The sequence below is a fragment of the Podarcis gaigeae genome (genome assembly GCF_964106915.1).
Source record: "Podarcis gaigeae genome assembly, chromosome: 10".
NCBI classification, from domain to species: domain Eukaryota; kingdom Metazoa; phylum Chordata; class Lepidosauria; order Squamata; family Lacertidae; genus Podarcis; species Podarcis gaigeae.
In genome coordinates this window covers 67874499-67889842 of record NC_139686.1, presented here as the reverse complement: position 1 = coordinate 67889842, position 15344 = coordinate 67874499, and the positions used below count along the sequence as shown (strand labels likewise).

Here is a 15344-nt window from a genome sequence, read left to right as displayed (position 1 = left end):
CAGCTGATCACTAGAAGATCCTGTAATGAATATCTGGTGCCTGTGTTTGCTTATTTCTTTCTCCACACACCCCAATCCATTTTCCTTTTGTTTTGTACCATTTAGAAGCAGGGTCTATCTTGTTTTTAGTGTATAAGCTTTCCTAGGAGCCTCTTTTGGCTAAATAGTGAGGTGGAAATTCATGAAAAGAAAATAAATATACCAGCAATAAGTTTCCCTGAAAATACACTTAGGCTAAGGCAACTAAGTTTAAGCACTATACAAATTCAAAGTATTATTATTAAAGAACTGTTTTCCAATGTTAAATCTATTTTATTACATCTATACCCTGCCTTTCTTCCATCACAGACACTAAAGAGGCATAATTAGGGTTCTTATCCAGTCTTCCATTCAGTCGCTGAGCAGACTTGGTCCTGCTCAGTTTTTGCAAAGTTACTGTATCATGAACCTTAAATCCATGCCCTGGGCCTAGCCTGATTTTAATCAACCTGAAGCTCTGCGATAGGAAAGGAAGTATGCTCTATTAAATAAATACATTTAAATGTATGATGATTGTTCAGCAGCAAGTTTATTGTAAATGTCACTCATTAATAGTATATGCTGAAATGAAGCAGGAATTTATGTAGCTGAAATATTGATTTAAATAGACTTAGCTCTATTGAGTCATTTAAAATTTCCGTATGTTCATCACCACTGTTGTTTGTGATGGGACACCTGAGGACATTTCAGCCTAACCCTTTCATCAGCTTCTAAGCATGCATGTTTAAGAGCGCCTTTGATCCTAGTGGGGATCACAGGTTGGTGTTAATGAAAATTCTTCAGGCACTCCAGTCTTGCAAACACATACATTTCCAAGCTCACTTGAAATCCATCTGAAACGAACCTGTGCTCTGAAATGTTGAAACATACTGGCTCCAACAAGCCAGTACAAGGATGCAAGTTTTTCCATATTCTGTAACAACAACTTGTAATTCTTTTTAACTTTCAAGACTAAGAGGTTGTGCAATCAGTGCAAGTAGTATTAAAACATGAGTCCGCAAGGAACCTACGATCTGCCAGCTTGGTGACAGAATTATTGAATAACCTTGAATAAGTAACTATTTCTCACCCTTCTTTCTCTGTCTACAAAAAGTGAAGAGGACTTCACCACACAAGTCTGACATGTGAAGTAATTATTGTAAAGCATTTAATGCAGTTCAAGCGCAATCCTAAAAATGTATAGGAAAATAAGAAGCTTGCATACTTACTTTGAATTCTTGGGCTATATGGGTCCTCTATTCTAAAAGCAGGGTCCAGAGCACGATAAATTACCTGTAACAAACATGAGGATTCATCAGCGTCAAAGAGATACAGCCTCACTAGTAAGGCAGATCAATTGTAGATAAAACTACAAACCTCTCCCTCAGTTGAAGGTTCAATATCAGAGTAACGGGAATCACAAATTATGTCATCTACTTTCTTCATTGGTCCATTGTAAACACCTGGGAATGAAGTCTCACAGTCATAGGCAAAGTATCTATATACTTGCCAAGTTTTCCCAAAATCTGAGGATCTTTCAATCAGCATTGCAGCTGGGCGAAACGTCTAAGAATCAAGAAGAGGAATAGATTTTAATGAATGTTAAGTTACAAATTATTTGAAACAATGTTCATCTAATATTTGAAAAAAAATTCCAGTACCATTTACGATTTCCTGAACGTTTATTTGACTTTTCTGCCGCTGCTTCTTCTTGCAATGATTATGCTCAGATCAGTGTGGCCTATGCATGTCAGTCTACAGAATATGCTTTTAAACAACAATAAGCCTCTTGTAATTGCAGGTGCTCCAACAGGTCAAGGCCCCCTCATGGGCCAAGGAGCGTGTTAATAGTGATATTCATTCATTCGTCCAGGCTGTACCAGAAAAAGGCGCAGCTGCACCAGCTAAATCCCCAGATTGTATAGGAATGGTGTTGCTTGATGGATGGAGGACTCATGAAGTCACAGCGCGAGCAAATGTATCAGTAGCAATAAGGCTGTGTTGCAGTTTATTTTGCCACAAATAGATCAGTACGGGGGCGGGGGATAACAACCAGACTAACATAAAAAGGACCGTTGCTCAGTAGTACAGCAGTGCTTTGTGAGCACAATATTTAATCTCTGGTGCTTGCTTCGGCAGCACATATACAATATTTAATCTCTGGTATTTCTAGATAGCAGGTAGCAGGGCTGAGAAATAGGTCTGCTTCCAATCTTAAGAGTCACTTGGTTTGGACCCGATTGCCCCAATGTGGTGCCTTCTGAAAACCTCCTCCTAAGGCTCTCACCAATGCCCCCACTCCTCCTAAGCGTTTTCATTTATTTTCTTTTTGCATTTTGAGGAGGTTGTTTGGATGTAAGGGGCATTTTTTTTATAGTAAAAGAGGTGTTGGAACTTGTGTAGCTTTTTTTAGGGGGAGCACCCACCCGAAGAAGTCGTTGAGCCTTTTTTTGGAGTGGGACATTTCTTCTTTACCCGCTCACCCCACCGCCACAGGAACAGGAATATATCTAACCCTGCTGCCCGCGGCGCCTCTGTCACACAGCCCAGAGTGCCATGCAGGGGAACAGCACCAAAGAGGTGCCAGAATGCAATAAAGAGTTGCCGGAACTCAGTTCTGGTGAGTTCCAGCTGGAAAAAAGCCCTGCCTGCAGTTTGTTTGATTCAGGGGGTGTTTTGACTGCTGGGGGGGGTGTGTCTCTGAGCATTGCCAATTTATCTTCTATGAAATAGGTGTTCTGTGGTGGTCATGAGTGCTTCTTGGATATCCTTATGTACCCCTTGGCTGCATGGTTGCGGACTGCTGGTTTATACAGTCCAGTGGCCTGACCAAATATTAGGCAGTTATGTGTGTTCATAGAAAGGCACCTGTATTGATGCTTTGATAAAGATGGGGAAAAGTAAGTTAAATGGAAGAGATTGATTATATCAGTTAAAAGTCGGGTATTCAATTGGTTACAAATGCTATACTGTACAAACATATATGGTGCTTCTTGGGTGTACGTACTGATTATTATTAGGTACTGCTCACTTGGTATGAAATTAAGCGTCTAAATTATTTTCACATAAGCAATGCATTAAATGTAATCCCAGCACAGATTTTCTGATTGCACATCTCAGGGGAGTCAAACTATTGTGTACCTCCCCAATGAAATATATTTTAAACCATATGGGCGCATCTGCCCTGCCAAGACATCTGTTCAGAAGGAAACAAAAGAACTTTGTATACAGATGTTCTTTTTTTCCTGGAGATTATTTCAGCTGCCAAATTTGAGAGAATTCTAAAGCCAATAATTTTGTTGTCTTAAAGAATCACATTCCCCGGTTTGGATCCGATACAACTATAAGGAGAACAGAGAAGGCTATGTGGACAAAACATCCTACAGAACCCTCAACTTTATCAACAAAAAATTAGTGATAGACCAGCTACTGATTACTGCTGCAGAGGGCACAAATGAAAAAGCAACAGTAAGACTGCAATCCTAACCATGACCTTTCAGTAGTAAGTTTTACAAAATTCAGTGGGGCTAGAGGAATCAGGATTGCAGTTCTAATCTTTGTTTTTCCCGCTTTCTGAGTGTTTGGAATTTATTTAAAGACTTACCTAAGAATGCAGAAGAAGCCAATTAGCCTGTATCGTAAAACTGATGTGGTTTATCTTACCTCTTGCATTCCAGTGTTAATAGCTTTTAAAATCCTTTTTAAAAGATCTCCTCAAAACATGGGGTGCTATGCATTTTATTCTAAAGCAGCTAGTTAACTGCCTTCCATGACCAGTACCAGATTACACAAGGGTCATTTGTGATTTGCGAGAATGTTATGGATTCTTTACCTTGAAGGTCATAATGAGATGAGTGAAATGGAATTCGGCTTCCAGATCCAACTGGATGGTTACATTTTCTACTCCTACAGGACCAAGAGAGGAAGTTGCACAGTAAACAAGAACATTTGTCAAAAGTCTAATTTGATCATTTCTTTTCCTGGGGGTATGTGTTTGGGTACAAAAAAACCAGTTTTGTTTTTTTGTTTTTGTTCTCTGTGAAAGGGTGCAATATAAAATAACATAACTAAGTCCTAATCAGCTACTTGTTGTAGAAATTAAAAATCACAGGGTTTTTCTTTTTAAAAGATCTCTAGCGTTTATATTTGGGAACATTCACAGAGTCAAAAGGAAACCAGGGACAAATTCTACATAGGGTTCTTATCCTTAAGCTCAGTTGTTTAGAAACAAGCTGTATAAAAATCAATGGGAGACCTGAATAAAACCGTGAAGAACACCATCATTTTAAAAAAATTTCTCACACAGCACCAATGCAATATGTAATGTGCTTAGACATCACTTCAGAACCCCTTTTCCATAGTAACATTAGAATACTGTGCCTGAAACCACAGAATACTAAACTTGGTATAGAATGCTTTATATGATTAAACAGCAATAACTAACTAACTAGGGTATACCAAAGTTCATTGCTATGACCAGAATGGCTGGCTGGCTGGCTGGCTTTATTTATTTATTTAGTAGGAAGTTTATATACCACTCAACTGTACAGTGGTGCTCCGCAAGACGAACGCCTTGCAAGACGAAAAACCCGCTAGACGAGAGGGTTTTCCGTTTTGGAGGCGCTTCGCAAAACGAATTTCCCTATGGGGTTGCTTCACAAGACGAAAAAATCTTGCGTCCCCCGGCGGGGTTTTTTTCCCTTTTTTCGCCCTTTTCCTAAGCCACTAAGCCGCTTATCAGCTGTTCCGCTGATAAGCCGCTTAACAGCTGATCGCTGGAAGCCGCTTGACAGCTCTAGCACTAATCCGTCGGGCTGTCAATGGGCTTGCTTCGCAAGACGAAAAAACCGCTAGACGAAGAGAATCGCGGAACGAATTCTTTTCGTCTAGCGAGGCACCACTGTAGTTGTCTCTAAGCAGTGCACAAGAAATACTATACGGAAAAGGTAGAAATTTGTTAAAACTGGAAAATCAGATTTCAGTTAAAATGCCTGCTGGAATGAAAAAAAGTAGTCTGTAAAACAGGTGCAATAAAACAGCTGCAAAAACTTCAGCAAAAAAACATAGCATCAACACACAACCAAATCATCTTAAACTTGTCAAACATCTGGGACAGACAGGTGTGTCTCACCGGGACAAATATTTGACAAACAAGGAGTCACAACTGAAAATCCCCTCTTCCCTTATCACCACCTTCTAAATCTCTCAGAGGGAGCACACAGAGAAAGACCCCAGTTAACACCTTGCTTGTTCTGGAAAAATGTGGTCTGAGGCCTTGTCATTCACCCTGCACCCAAGTGACATTCCATTCTTCCCAATGCATGGAATAGGTTGGGCCAGTTAAAAGTCCAAAATGTTAAAGGATTCTTTCATAGAGGCAGCTGGGGGAAACAGGGTATAATATGCCCACTTGGGCATAGCACTGAGAAGGAAGGACTGGTTTGTCTGATTTACTGGCCTCTGCCTTCCCCATTATGGTGCCGCCTTCAGCCAATGTAGCCACACCATGTCAGGAGATGCTACTGCTTGCAGCTTACTAAGCCTAAATAAGTTTCAAGTTTTTTCTCAGCCAATGGCAGAAGTTTGATGTCTCTCTGCCATAAAATGTAAGCCTGTGAATCCTTTTAAGTACAGGAGACAGACACAAGAAGAAAGGAAATAACTGTGCTCTCAACATTTTAGACAACAATAATTTCCATTGAACTATGAATCATTATAAATGACCTTACTGGAGCCTGGTCTAATGCAAAAAAAAAAAAACAACACACACACACAACAACAAACAACCCAAGCAAGAAGAACCATGTGTTATTTATTTCTGAGGGATACTTGTGTGAACTTTTATGCTGAAACATTTATGCGCTGCTGCTGCCAAGTTTAGTACAATAAAATTACATGGCGGCTGTTTAGAACACCAAATGGAAAATACTGAAGATAGAGAGCTCAAGTTACTTAATTCTTAATGATTTTTTTCTCTGTAATATAAGGAAGAGTTTTTCTTAAGAGTACTTACTTATAAGTAAGTTTCACTGAAATCAATAATACACTTGCATTTGTTCATGAAAGAAACTCTGTATAAACTAAAATCGTAGGAGTTTCACAACCAATCACGGAATTGCCTGGTATTATTCCTGATAAAACATTTTCTCATATGTCTCATTCTGATCTTAAAGGAGAAAAAGATGGAGGGCAATATGTGAAAATTTCTCCTTTTTAAAATAACTAGATAATTGGAACTATTAATTCCTGCCTTCCAAGCATTTTGAGACGTTGCCTGAAAAAACAACAACCTATAATTAAAGGATATAGTTTTACACACACACATAGGAAAAAAAAAACCATGTTCAAAAGACTGAAACTATGAAGCAGAAGTAATTACAAGGCAAACAGCTGTATAGATGAAACAAAAAAAATTCCTTCCAGTAGCACCTTAAAGACCAACTAAGTTAGTTCTTGGTATGAGCTTTCGTGTGCATGCACACTTCTTCAGATACACTGGTGAGGTTGATGGACTTCCATTTCATGCGGCTCAATGTGGTGCCTTCCATAGTTCCAGTTACAGATAGGTAGCCGTGTTGGTCTGCCATAGTCAAAACAAAAAAAATTCCTTCCAGTAGCACCTTAAAGACCAACTAAGTTAGTTCTTGGTATGAGCTTTCGTGTGCATGCACACTTCTTCAGATACACTGAAGCTCATACCAAGAACTAACTTAGTTGGTCTTTAAGGTGCTACTGGAAGGAATTTTTTTTGTTTTGACTATGGCAGACCAACACGGCTACCTATCTGTAGCTGTATAGATGATTATGAATACAAAGCAAGGTTTTAAGATCAACTGAGGGCAACCAATTAAGTGTTGGGGAAATTCTTCCCACATAAACAGCTTACCATTTTCTGACTGCCACCATAACTTGAGACGGTTTGGAGCAAAGGTAGTGACCACATTTTCAATTTGATGGCTGTCAGGATTGAGTGTCTCATGGAATGGGTCCCGTGAAGAGCAGGTGAAACACTTTTTATCCTCCTGAAACAAACAAGACAGATCAATCTTGCGGAAGTCACTGTCTTCCCCTAAATTCCACCAACCACCCAATCCACAACTATGCTGCACTTATCCTTACAGTCAACAGCAACACATGAAAGGGAGGGCAGCAGTATTCCTCTTCTGACTTGAATACGACGCCTTATTCAAAGACAGAGGGTAACTATGGCCATTTTTCATCTTGTCTTGTAGTTGTTTAACCAGAGCTTGTGTTTTGTATGGGCAAGACTTCCATTTTTGGAAATCCCCATCTTGCCTTTTGACATGCTCATGGATTTCTTGGAACCTTTCCTAATTGAGCTTCTCTTACTAGGGTTTTAAAGAACCTGCGAGTTTCCTGAATATATTTTATCATTCTAACTCTTGCTTCTGACTTTCTTTTAATCTCATTTCTGCTTTTGAAATCAAACGTTGGAACTCTCTGGGGATTTTGACACTGACATATATGTTGCATTTGATAGCATTGTGGTCACGTCTCAAAATCCATCTGACAACACCTGCACCAGATCCTGAGCACCATTCAGAATAAAGTCTAGGGTCACATCAAGGGAAGGCTTCACAGTAAGTTCAACTTGCTGGGGGCCCAAAACGGTTATTTAAAAATATTTATAGCATATTTATCTGAGCTATTTGCATACAACTCCTGCAAGCATTCCTGGAAACAGGCATTCAGTCGACCCAAAACATTTGTCTTTTATTGTTCTCTTATCTCGCTTCTGCTACTGTCTGAGCCTGATGCCAGAATATGCATCGGACTAAAGATAAATACCCTTGCATGCCTCTTTCTTTTACATGGACAGTCACTGTGCTCTAGCGCAATGGATGGTTGCTTCATACTATTGTACTTAACTGTGCCTTTAACTTGGGGGAGGGGTGATGGAGGAGCAATCTCTGAATGTCTGGTTCAGCATCACTGAGTCACTTGAGAGACTCCAGGGATTGATTGCTTTGCAGGTGGGGGAGGGATCCAAAAGCCACAAGATGCGACTGGCTTTATTAGGGTCTAGCAAAAACACCCTAAAGTTATGAGAGAGTTTTTGAGCAGAACAGAATGTTAATTAAAAAGGGGGTAGAGGGGGGCAGAGGAAAAGGTGGGCATGTTGTTGGCCCAAATTTTGTAGCTTCTAATAGTCAAAGAAGAACTGCAGAATAAGTTGGATATATGTCTTTAGATTAGCCTCACCAGGTGCAAGACAGATCACAGCAGGCACTCTAAGGGCTATCGAGATAAAGAAAAGATAATGGGTTGTTTCCCCAGTTTCGAAAATATAAAATCCAGTAGTTACTTGGTTCAGTCTGCCATGCTAATTAGAACCCATGGGTCTCTTGGAAGGCAAAGGGCTTGTTCACATGTACAGTGGTACCTCGGGTTACATACACTTCAGGTTACATACACTTCAGGTTACAGACTCCGCTAACCCAGAAAGAGTGCTTCAGGCTAAGAACTTTGCTTCAGGATGAGAACAGAAATCGTGCTCCGGTGGTGTGGCGGCAGCAGGAGGCCCCATTAGCGAAAGTGGTGCTTCAGGTTAAGAACAGTTTCAGGTTAAGTACGGACCTCCGGAACAAATTAAGTACTTAACCCGAGGTACCACTGTAATGCTAAACTGTTGTTTAGTGAAGGGTCGTCAACATGCTGACTTCCAGGTGTTGTGGATAACAACTCCCATCTTCCTTGACCATTGGCCATGCTGCTTACTGAGGCTGTTGTGGGAGTTTGAGACCAAAATATCTGAAGGGCAGCCTGTTGGCTACCTGGTTGGCTTCACACTACACTGATGAGCCTCAGTGATTTGAAGCAAAACGCCTGGCTCCTTCCTGCTGAGATTGTTATCAGTTTGGGTTTCTTTAAATCTTGGCTTAACATTATGCATGAAACTGAAATCCCGGTTTAAAACAAAATATGGCTAGTTTAATAAATCAGCTTTATAACACGTGGATTGAAGCTGGCTTATCTTGAAATTGATCAGAATTTAAAGCAGAATTCTCAGCTCATAGCACTGAGCTGAGATTCAAAGGAACTGAAATGTTCCTTCTCCCAGACGCGTGGGAAGAGGAGAGGGGGAAGGGGGTGAGGTTGGTACTCTGCCACCTTGCCAGAGCTTTAAGGTTTGTCTGCATAGTGGAAAACCATGGTTTAGCTTTACATGTGAATATACTCAGAGAGCAGAAGTAAAGACAAACATGCTAAGTTGTAGAATAATTGTAGAACAAAGTTGTAGAATAATCTAAATGGTTTGATTGCTTTGAAGTCTGTGTTTGCTTTGAAGTGCTTTTACTGGCTCAAGCTTTTTCTGCCTAGCATGAAACTGTCATTTGGAAGATACTGGGCAGTCTACCAGAGTGATACTTCATTCCTGGATGCCTTGTCATTGTCAGTCTGACTCAGTGTCTCTTACAGAATGACCTAATTGCACATGGTTGTAGATCAGTAGCAGCATCTTAGAATGTATTTTAAAGTGTTTAATTCTGAATAGGCACTACTTTTAAATTGTATTTTATTTCCCACCTTTCTTTCAGTGCATTAGCATAAATTAAAAGAGATACAACTAGAAACACAATAAATCTAAATATTAAATATATATATATTTGGGGAGGAGGCATAAGGCTCTGAAAGGGTCCTAGGGTCCTCCTGTCTCCTTCCCAAAGCCAGGTGCCTCCTTGCCCACCTTTGGGAAGGCAGCGTGAAGACAGGGGAGGGGCAAATTTTGGCCTTGCGCAGGGTGTCATAGTGCCCAAGTCCGCCACTGCTGTGCTTCCTATGTGTTGATGGGTCCTGTCCAAACTACTGTCTGCTGGTTTTAGTTATGCGGCGAGACAGATTTTATGATCCAGTTATTCACTGGAGGGTAATCGGTTTGCATTAATGATTGGCCTCCCTTCTGCAGTTATGTTAGGATTGTTTGGGGGGATTCTCCTGAAGGAGCACTGATGTCATTGTCAACAATCGGCTATGGAAACCAATGTGGCATACAGTGGTACCTCGGGTTAAGTACTTAATTCATTCCGGAGGTCCGCTCTTAACCTGAAACTATTTTTAACCTGAAGCACCACTTTAGCTAATGGGGACTCCTGCTGCCGCAGGAGCACGATTTCTGTTCTCATCCTGAAGCAAAATTCTTAACCTGAGGTACTATTTCTGGGTTAGCAGAGTCTGTAACCTGAAGCGTCTGTAACCCGAGGTACCACTGTATTGCATTGCAGTGCTGTCAATACAGTATAAATGCCCTAGACAGAAATTTATAGTGAATGCAGGGGTGGCAGCAAAAAGGTATTGATTGGGCAGGAGAGGACATGTTGGTCTTTTTGTTGACAAACCAGACCCATAAGAATGCATCTGACCCAGTTAGTTTCCTAATTGCACTTCTCTCTGTTAAAAGTGATGGGCCAAATCCCATGAGTCTCAACAGTGTCATAAATTTATCCAGGTGGTTATAAGAAAACACCATCCCATCTGATGTTCTCTATCTCTAAAATGTGTGAATGTTTTCTAGGATATATCCTGCATATTTAACTATGTGCATATAATTCTGTATTGAGTGACATTTTTTCCTTGAGTTATCTGCTCTCAAGACAAGTTAATTCCTTTTTTGCTGATTGTGGTACAGTTGCAGTCTGCATTGTGTTGCTCCGTGGTGGCCTAATATCATGTGTGGATGGCAAGGAATTTATAAGCATGACCAATAGCTATAAATCTTAGATTAACGTATTTTCTGTGGGCTGTGCCCCCTGACTAGCTATATTCTGCTGGTGGGAGTGGAATGGCAGAGTGGGTAGACTTGTAGTCAACCTTTGAGGGAGCATCAGATGCCATTATAGTACATTCCAAGGAACAGCTATTTGTGCTATCCAGAAAGTTTGCCTTTTTCTTGCAACATGAACATCTATTTTGCATGGTCACTGTGAAGGTTTTTGAAGTCCCTCATTACTGCAAACTCTTTCTGTCTTGATTATTCCCAATTTCTTTCTTTATCTCACGATAACATGATTCTCATATACTCAGTATTATCCATGTTCTCTTTTCAACCTGAGCACTCCCTCTTCCCCAGATTGGCTTGTAGGCTTCTAGTATTACATATCATTACCAATACACCAACTCCCTTTTTTCTTTCTGACTTGCTCTTACAATTATTGGTTTCTTCAAGTAGATATTTTTACTTTCCATATGCTCATTGCCCTGTTCTCACCTGGATAACCAGAAACATTTTCACCATCATCCCTAAGGGTTGAGTCTTCCAAAACTGGATATAGCTTTTCCCCATTATTCAGATTAAAAACTACTCTGCTACTTTCTCTTATTTATTTATTTTAAGAAAATACTTACTAAGTTTATATATATATATATAACTGTCTATTTGTTTACTCAAAGCATATTTCATTTTCTTTTTGACAAAATTTGTTTTATATCTGAAAAATGCTCTGGGAAAAGAATGGGTTATTTAACAATGTATTACTTAGACCTTGTTTGCTTAACTGTATTTCCTTAGTCTATATCTACAACCACACTGAAATTGCTAGAATTTTAGCTATATATCTTTCCAGAGACTGTAAATGAAGGAAGTAGTCTAGACAGCTCTCATATATCATGCTGGGGGTACTGCAATCAGCAGAATGTTTTTATTAATATATCTGGACTCATTACACCACAATCACATTAACCATTAACATTCCTAGTCTATAAACAATTATAGTTTAAGAACAAGTAACTTCAGCTGAAATTTTGCATGTACTTACAATGCATTGGGAATTAAGACCCGCTTAATTGTGACCAGAACTACAGAAGAGAAATTTGACACTGATGCAGAAATGCCACTCCCCTCACACACACAATGGCTAGTTATAAGAACCATCTTATCAGTATGCAGAATATGAACTCTAAATGCTAGTTTGAGGGAAATTAGTAGCCATTAACATCAGTGTCGTCCCAATACTAATCTCAGTGTAAGTAGACAGCACATTCCTATGGATATTTAATCAAGAGTAATCCTAATGTGCTCAATGGGATTTACTCCCTTGTAAGTGTATATAGGAACACAGCCCAAGTTCTGACCTGTGGTCTTGATCCATAGATAGTGAGATCTATCCATTCAAGGAGGCAATAACTGACTTTCCCAAACAGTAGCTACTCTGTCTGCAGTGCACACATGGCTTTTAAGTATAAGATTGTTGATGTCGGTGGTGGTCTTTTGTTTTTTGTTTAACTTGGGGGAATCAAAATATCTTAGGCCAGCATTATCCAAAGGACTTGAAACACAATTAAAGAATGGGATCCCCCACCCACATCATTTGCTTCTTCCTGATGTGACTTCACTTCCGCACTAAAAAAAGCTGAATCAGAAATGGGGTAACTTCCCATGCAGACATGCCCAGTGACATAGATATTTTGTTAAAACTAAGAGTCCTGGGATTTATCTGCATTTTTGGACAGAATTCCCAGAAGTTTGAGATAAGAATTTTTGTTGGTGTCACAGCTAGGACTGCGGGAAAGAAGGGCTCACGCTCCTAATGATCCTGGGAGAAGGTGGTTCGGTGCTTTCAGGGAGCAAAAACAAACAAGAGCAGGAAACAGCAGGACACATGCAACTGTACAAACAAATCTGAGCCAGGGGGATGGTCTCTGCTTCCTCTCAAAGCTCTGGACAGCACCAGATGTTTCTACTTATCTAGAGAGGGTGTGGGGCTGCTTGGTCAGCTAAGGGGGGAGAGAGAGAGGAAGACCCAGGACTGTTATAATCAATTGCCCTTCAATTACACTCAACCGAATTCCTCTTTGCTCTGAGACAGTCTTCTTCTGCAAAAACTTACCTGGAGGTGGCTCACAATGCAGTATGGTTCAGGCTTTTGAAGCCCACATGTGGACGTGACAGTTAGCTTGTCAGCCCGGCCAATCAGCAAGTCTCCTGTGGCTGGATAGCAGCTCCCCTCCGCACATCCGTAGCTGAATTCTGGTTCCTGAGCTCCTGCAATGGTCCAAAGGCCTAAAAATGGGAAGGAGAAGCAAGGGCCAGGAGCAGATCAGCATTTGGAAGAGGAGATGTTTCAGTGGTGTCTGCCATGATTAGCATCACCTTACAAACGGGGTAATTGCCAGATGGCAATTTCATAAATGTGTTGATGCTAACAATAATAAGGGATAGACACTAAACCCTATGTAGTTGTGCCAAATCATTTTCTTGCTGAAGAATAAGCAATCTCTGTCAATGCTTTTGTGAACTTGCAAGTACTGTAAGCAGGCGATAGCCACCGATTCCTGTCCCAGATTAGAATAAAAGCATTCTGGATTCTATGGTTATTTAAACTGGGCAAGTAGCAAAAAAACTAAAACAGATTTATTGAAAATATAGGGGCCCCTCATCACCACAGGGCAAATCACACAACTTTGTCTCATTCCTGTCTGTGGAGAGCTGTGGTTTAGGTTTGTTTATTTTTTTCATTTAGGTTGCCACAAATGGGACACCCAGGTGATGAAAGAGAAATCAAAGTGATTCACCTCACAGTTGAGTGCACCACTGAAAATACTTCAGAAAGTTATTTGAGCAAACTGCACTAACTTGTGAAATGCATCTGTGGTGGAGCATCCACACCAAAATTCCTTCAATTTTCCGTCCATGACACATGCATGTCACCATAAAAAATAAATAGAAAAGGAGCCCAAACACTTATAGGGGGGAATGGTTATCTACCCACTGAGTTATTTGAACTTAGTACAGGATGAGCAAAAGGTGACAAGCATTTGTTATTAACTACCATTTCCCCCTTCAGTTTAAAGCATTCAGTGATACTGGAAAAAAAGACAGCAGGCACAATTTTACACTGCCTCCCATTTTTTACCTAGAAATAAGAACAAAGAAGGCTGTATGATAGAATACCAGTGTAGAAAAATGGTTACAAAAGGGGCAGCCAACCAGGCGCCCTCTGGATTTGTGGACTACAGTTCCCACCAGGATGATGGGAGTTGTGGTCCAAGGGATCTGGTGGATCCCTCATTAGCTTCCATTGGATTAGTGCGTCAGGCTGGGACTGATGAGACCCCAATTTAAATGTGATGGTAGCCATGAAGCTGACCAGGGTATATCCACATTCAAAGCACTATTATTATTTATTATTGAATTTATATACCGCCCTATACCCAGAGGTATAGAACCACAAAATACATAATCAAAATAAAAACAATAACCCTCCCCCCGCAAAAAAAATAATAATCCTGAAAACTGTTGTTTGTTAAGGGCGCTAAAAATGGCAGTTCTGTGAGAAGTTAAACACAAAATTCCCAGGATTCTTTGGGGGGAAACCATTACTGTTAAAGTAATATGACTGGTGTGGATGTGACCAAGGGGCCTTAGGCCAGGAATTCTTTCTTCAATCTCGTTTGAAAATTAGAAAGAAGCTTGTATGCTGCCTTGAGCCTTGGATGAACAATGAGATGCACGTGAAATGAATATACTTCTGTGTAAACCGTACATGTCTGGGACGCAGGTGGCGCTGTGAGTTAAAGCCTCAGCGCCTAGGACTTGCCGATCGAAAGGTCAGCGGTTCGAATCCCTGCGGCGGGGTGCGCTCCCGCTGCTCGGTCCCAGCGCCTGCCAACCTAGCAGTTTGAAAGCACCTCCGGGTGCAAGTAGATAAATAGGGACCGCTTACCAGCGGGAAGGTAAACGGCGTTTCCGTGTGCGGCTCTGGCTCGCCAGAGCAGCGATGTCATGCTGGCCACGTGACCCGGAAGTGTCTCCGGACAGCGCTGGCCCCTGGCCTCTTAAGTGAGATGGGCGCACAACCCCAGAGTCTGTCAAGACTGGCCCGTACGGGCAGGGGTACCTTTACCTTTACCTTTAAACCGTACATAGGGTTCTGTTTTCAGACTGAATCCTAGCCGCTGGCGCAGTTGTACCAAGCTTGCACATGCGCAACCCATAAAGGCTGCAGTCCCAATGAGACTAACTTTTGAGAGTCTGTGTGGTTGTTAAAAAAACCCGAACCAGGGTTCAAATCCCCCTTCAGTCACAAAGCTCACTGGGTGGCCTTGGTGCAGCAGCCATCTCTCTTCCTAACCTGCCCCACCAGTGGCGTAGCGTGGGGGGTGCAGGGGGGCCGGCCGCACCGGACACAACATCTGGGGGTTAGGGGGGCAAATCCATGGGTTAGGGGGTGCAAATTACTTGCCTTGCCCCGGGTGCTGACAACCCACGCTATGCCACTGTGCCCCACAAGCAACACACTGGGTGTGAGCCAAAGGGGCGCATAAACAGCGCCCTTGAGAGCATGCGCAGAAGGCAAGGGGGCGAGGTG

General features: G+C 41.3%; 1 protein-coding gene across 5 annotated transcripts in view; it reads right to left on the bottom strand.

Moving 5' to 3' along the window:
* LAMB1 (laminin subunit beta 1) overlaps positions 1–15344 on the bottom strand; it is a 164675-nt gene that overhangs the window by 41428 nt on the left and 107903 nt on the right. For 3 of the 5 annotated variants that reach the window (XR_014555822.1, XM_083701268.1, XM_083701270.1), the window contains 5 exons: positions 12864–13036; positions 6905–7040; positions 3851–3924; positions 1396–1584; positions 1248–1311 (listed from right to left, as the gene is read on the bottom strand). Coding sequence is in view for 4 of the 5 variants with exons in the window: in XM_083701268.1 (XP_083557394.1) it covers positions 1248–1311; positions 1396–1584; positions 3851–3924; positions 6905–7040; positions 12864–13036 (636 nt within the window). In the remaining variant the exon portion in view is untranslated. Of the gene's footprint in view, positions 1–1247; positions 1312–1395; positions 1585–3850; positions 3925–6904; positions 7041–12863; positions 13037–13609; positions 14237–14898; positions 14975–15344 lie in introns of those variants that run through there. The other 2 variants (XM_083701269.1, XM_083701267.1) reach the window with 2 other exon arrangements.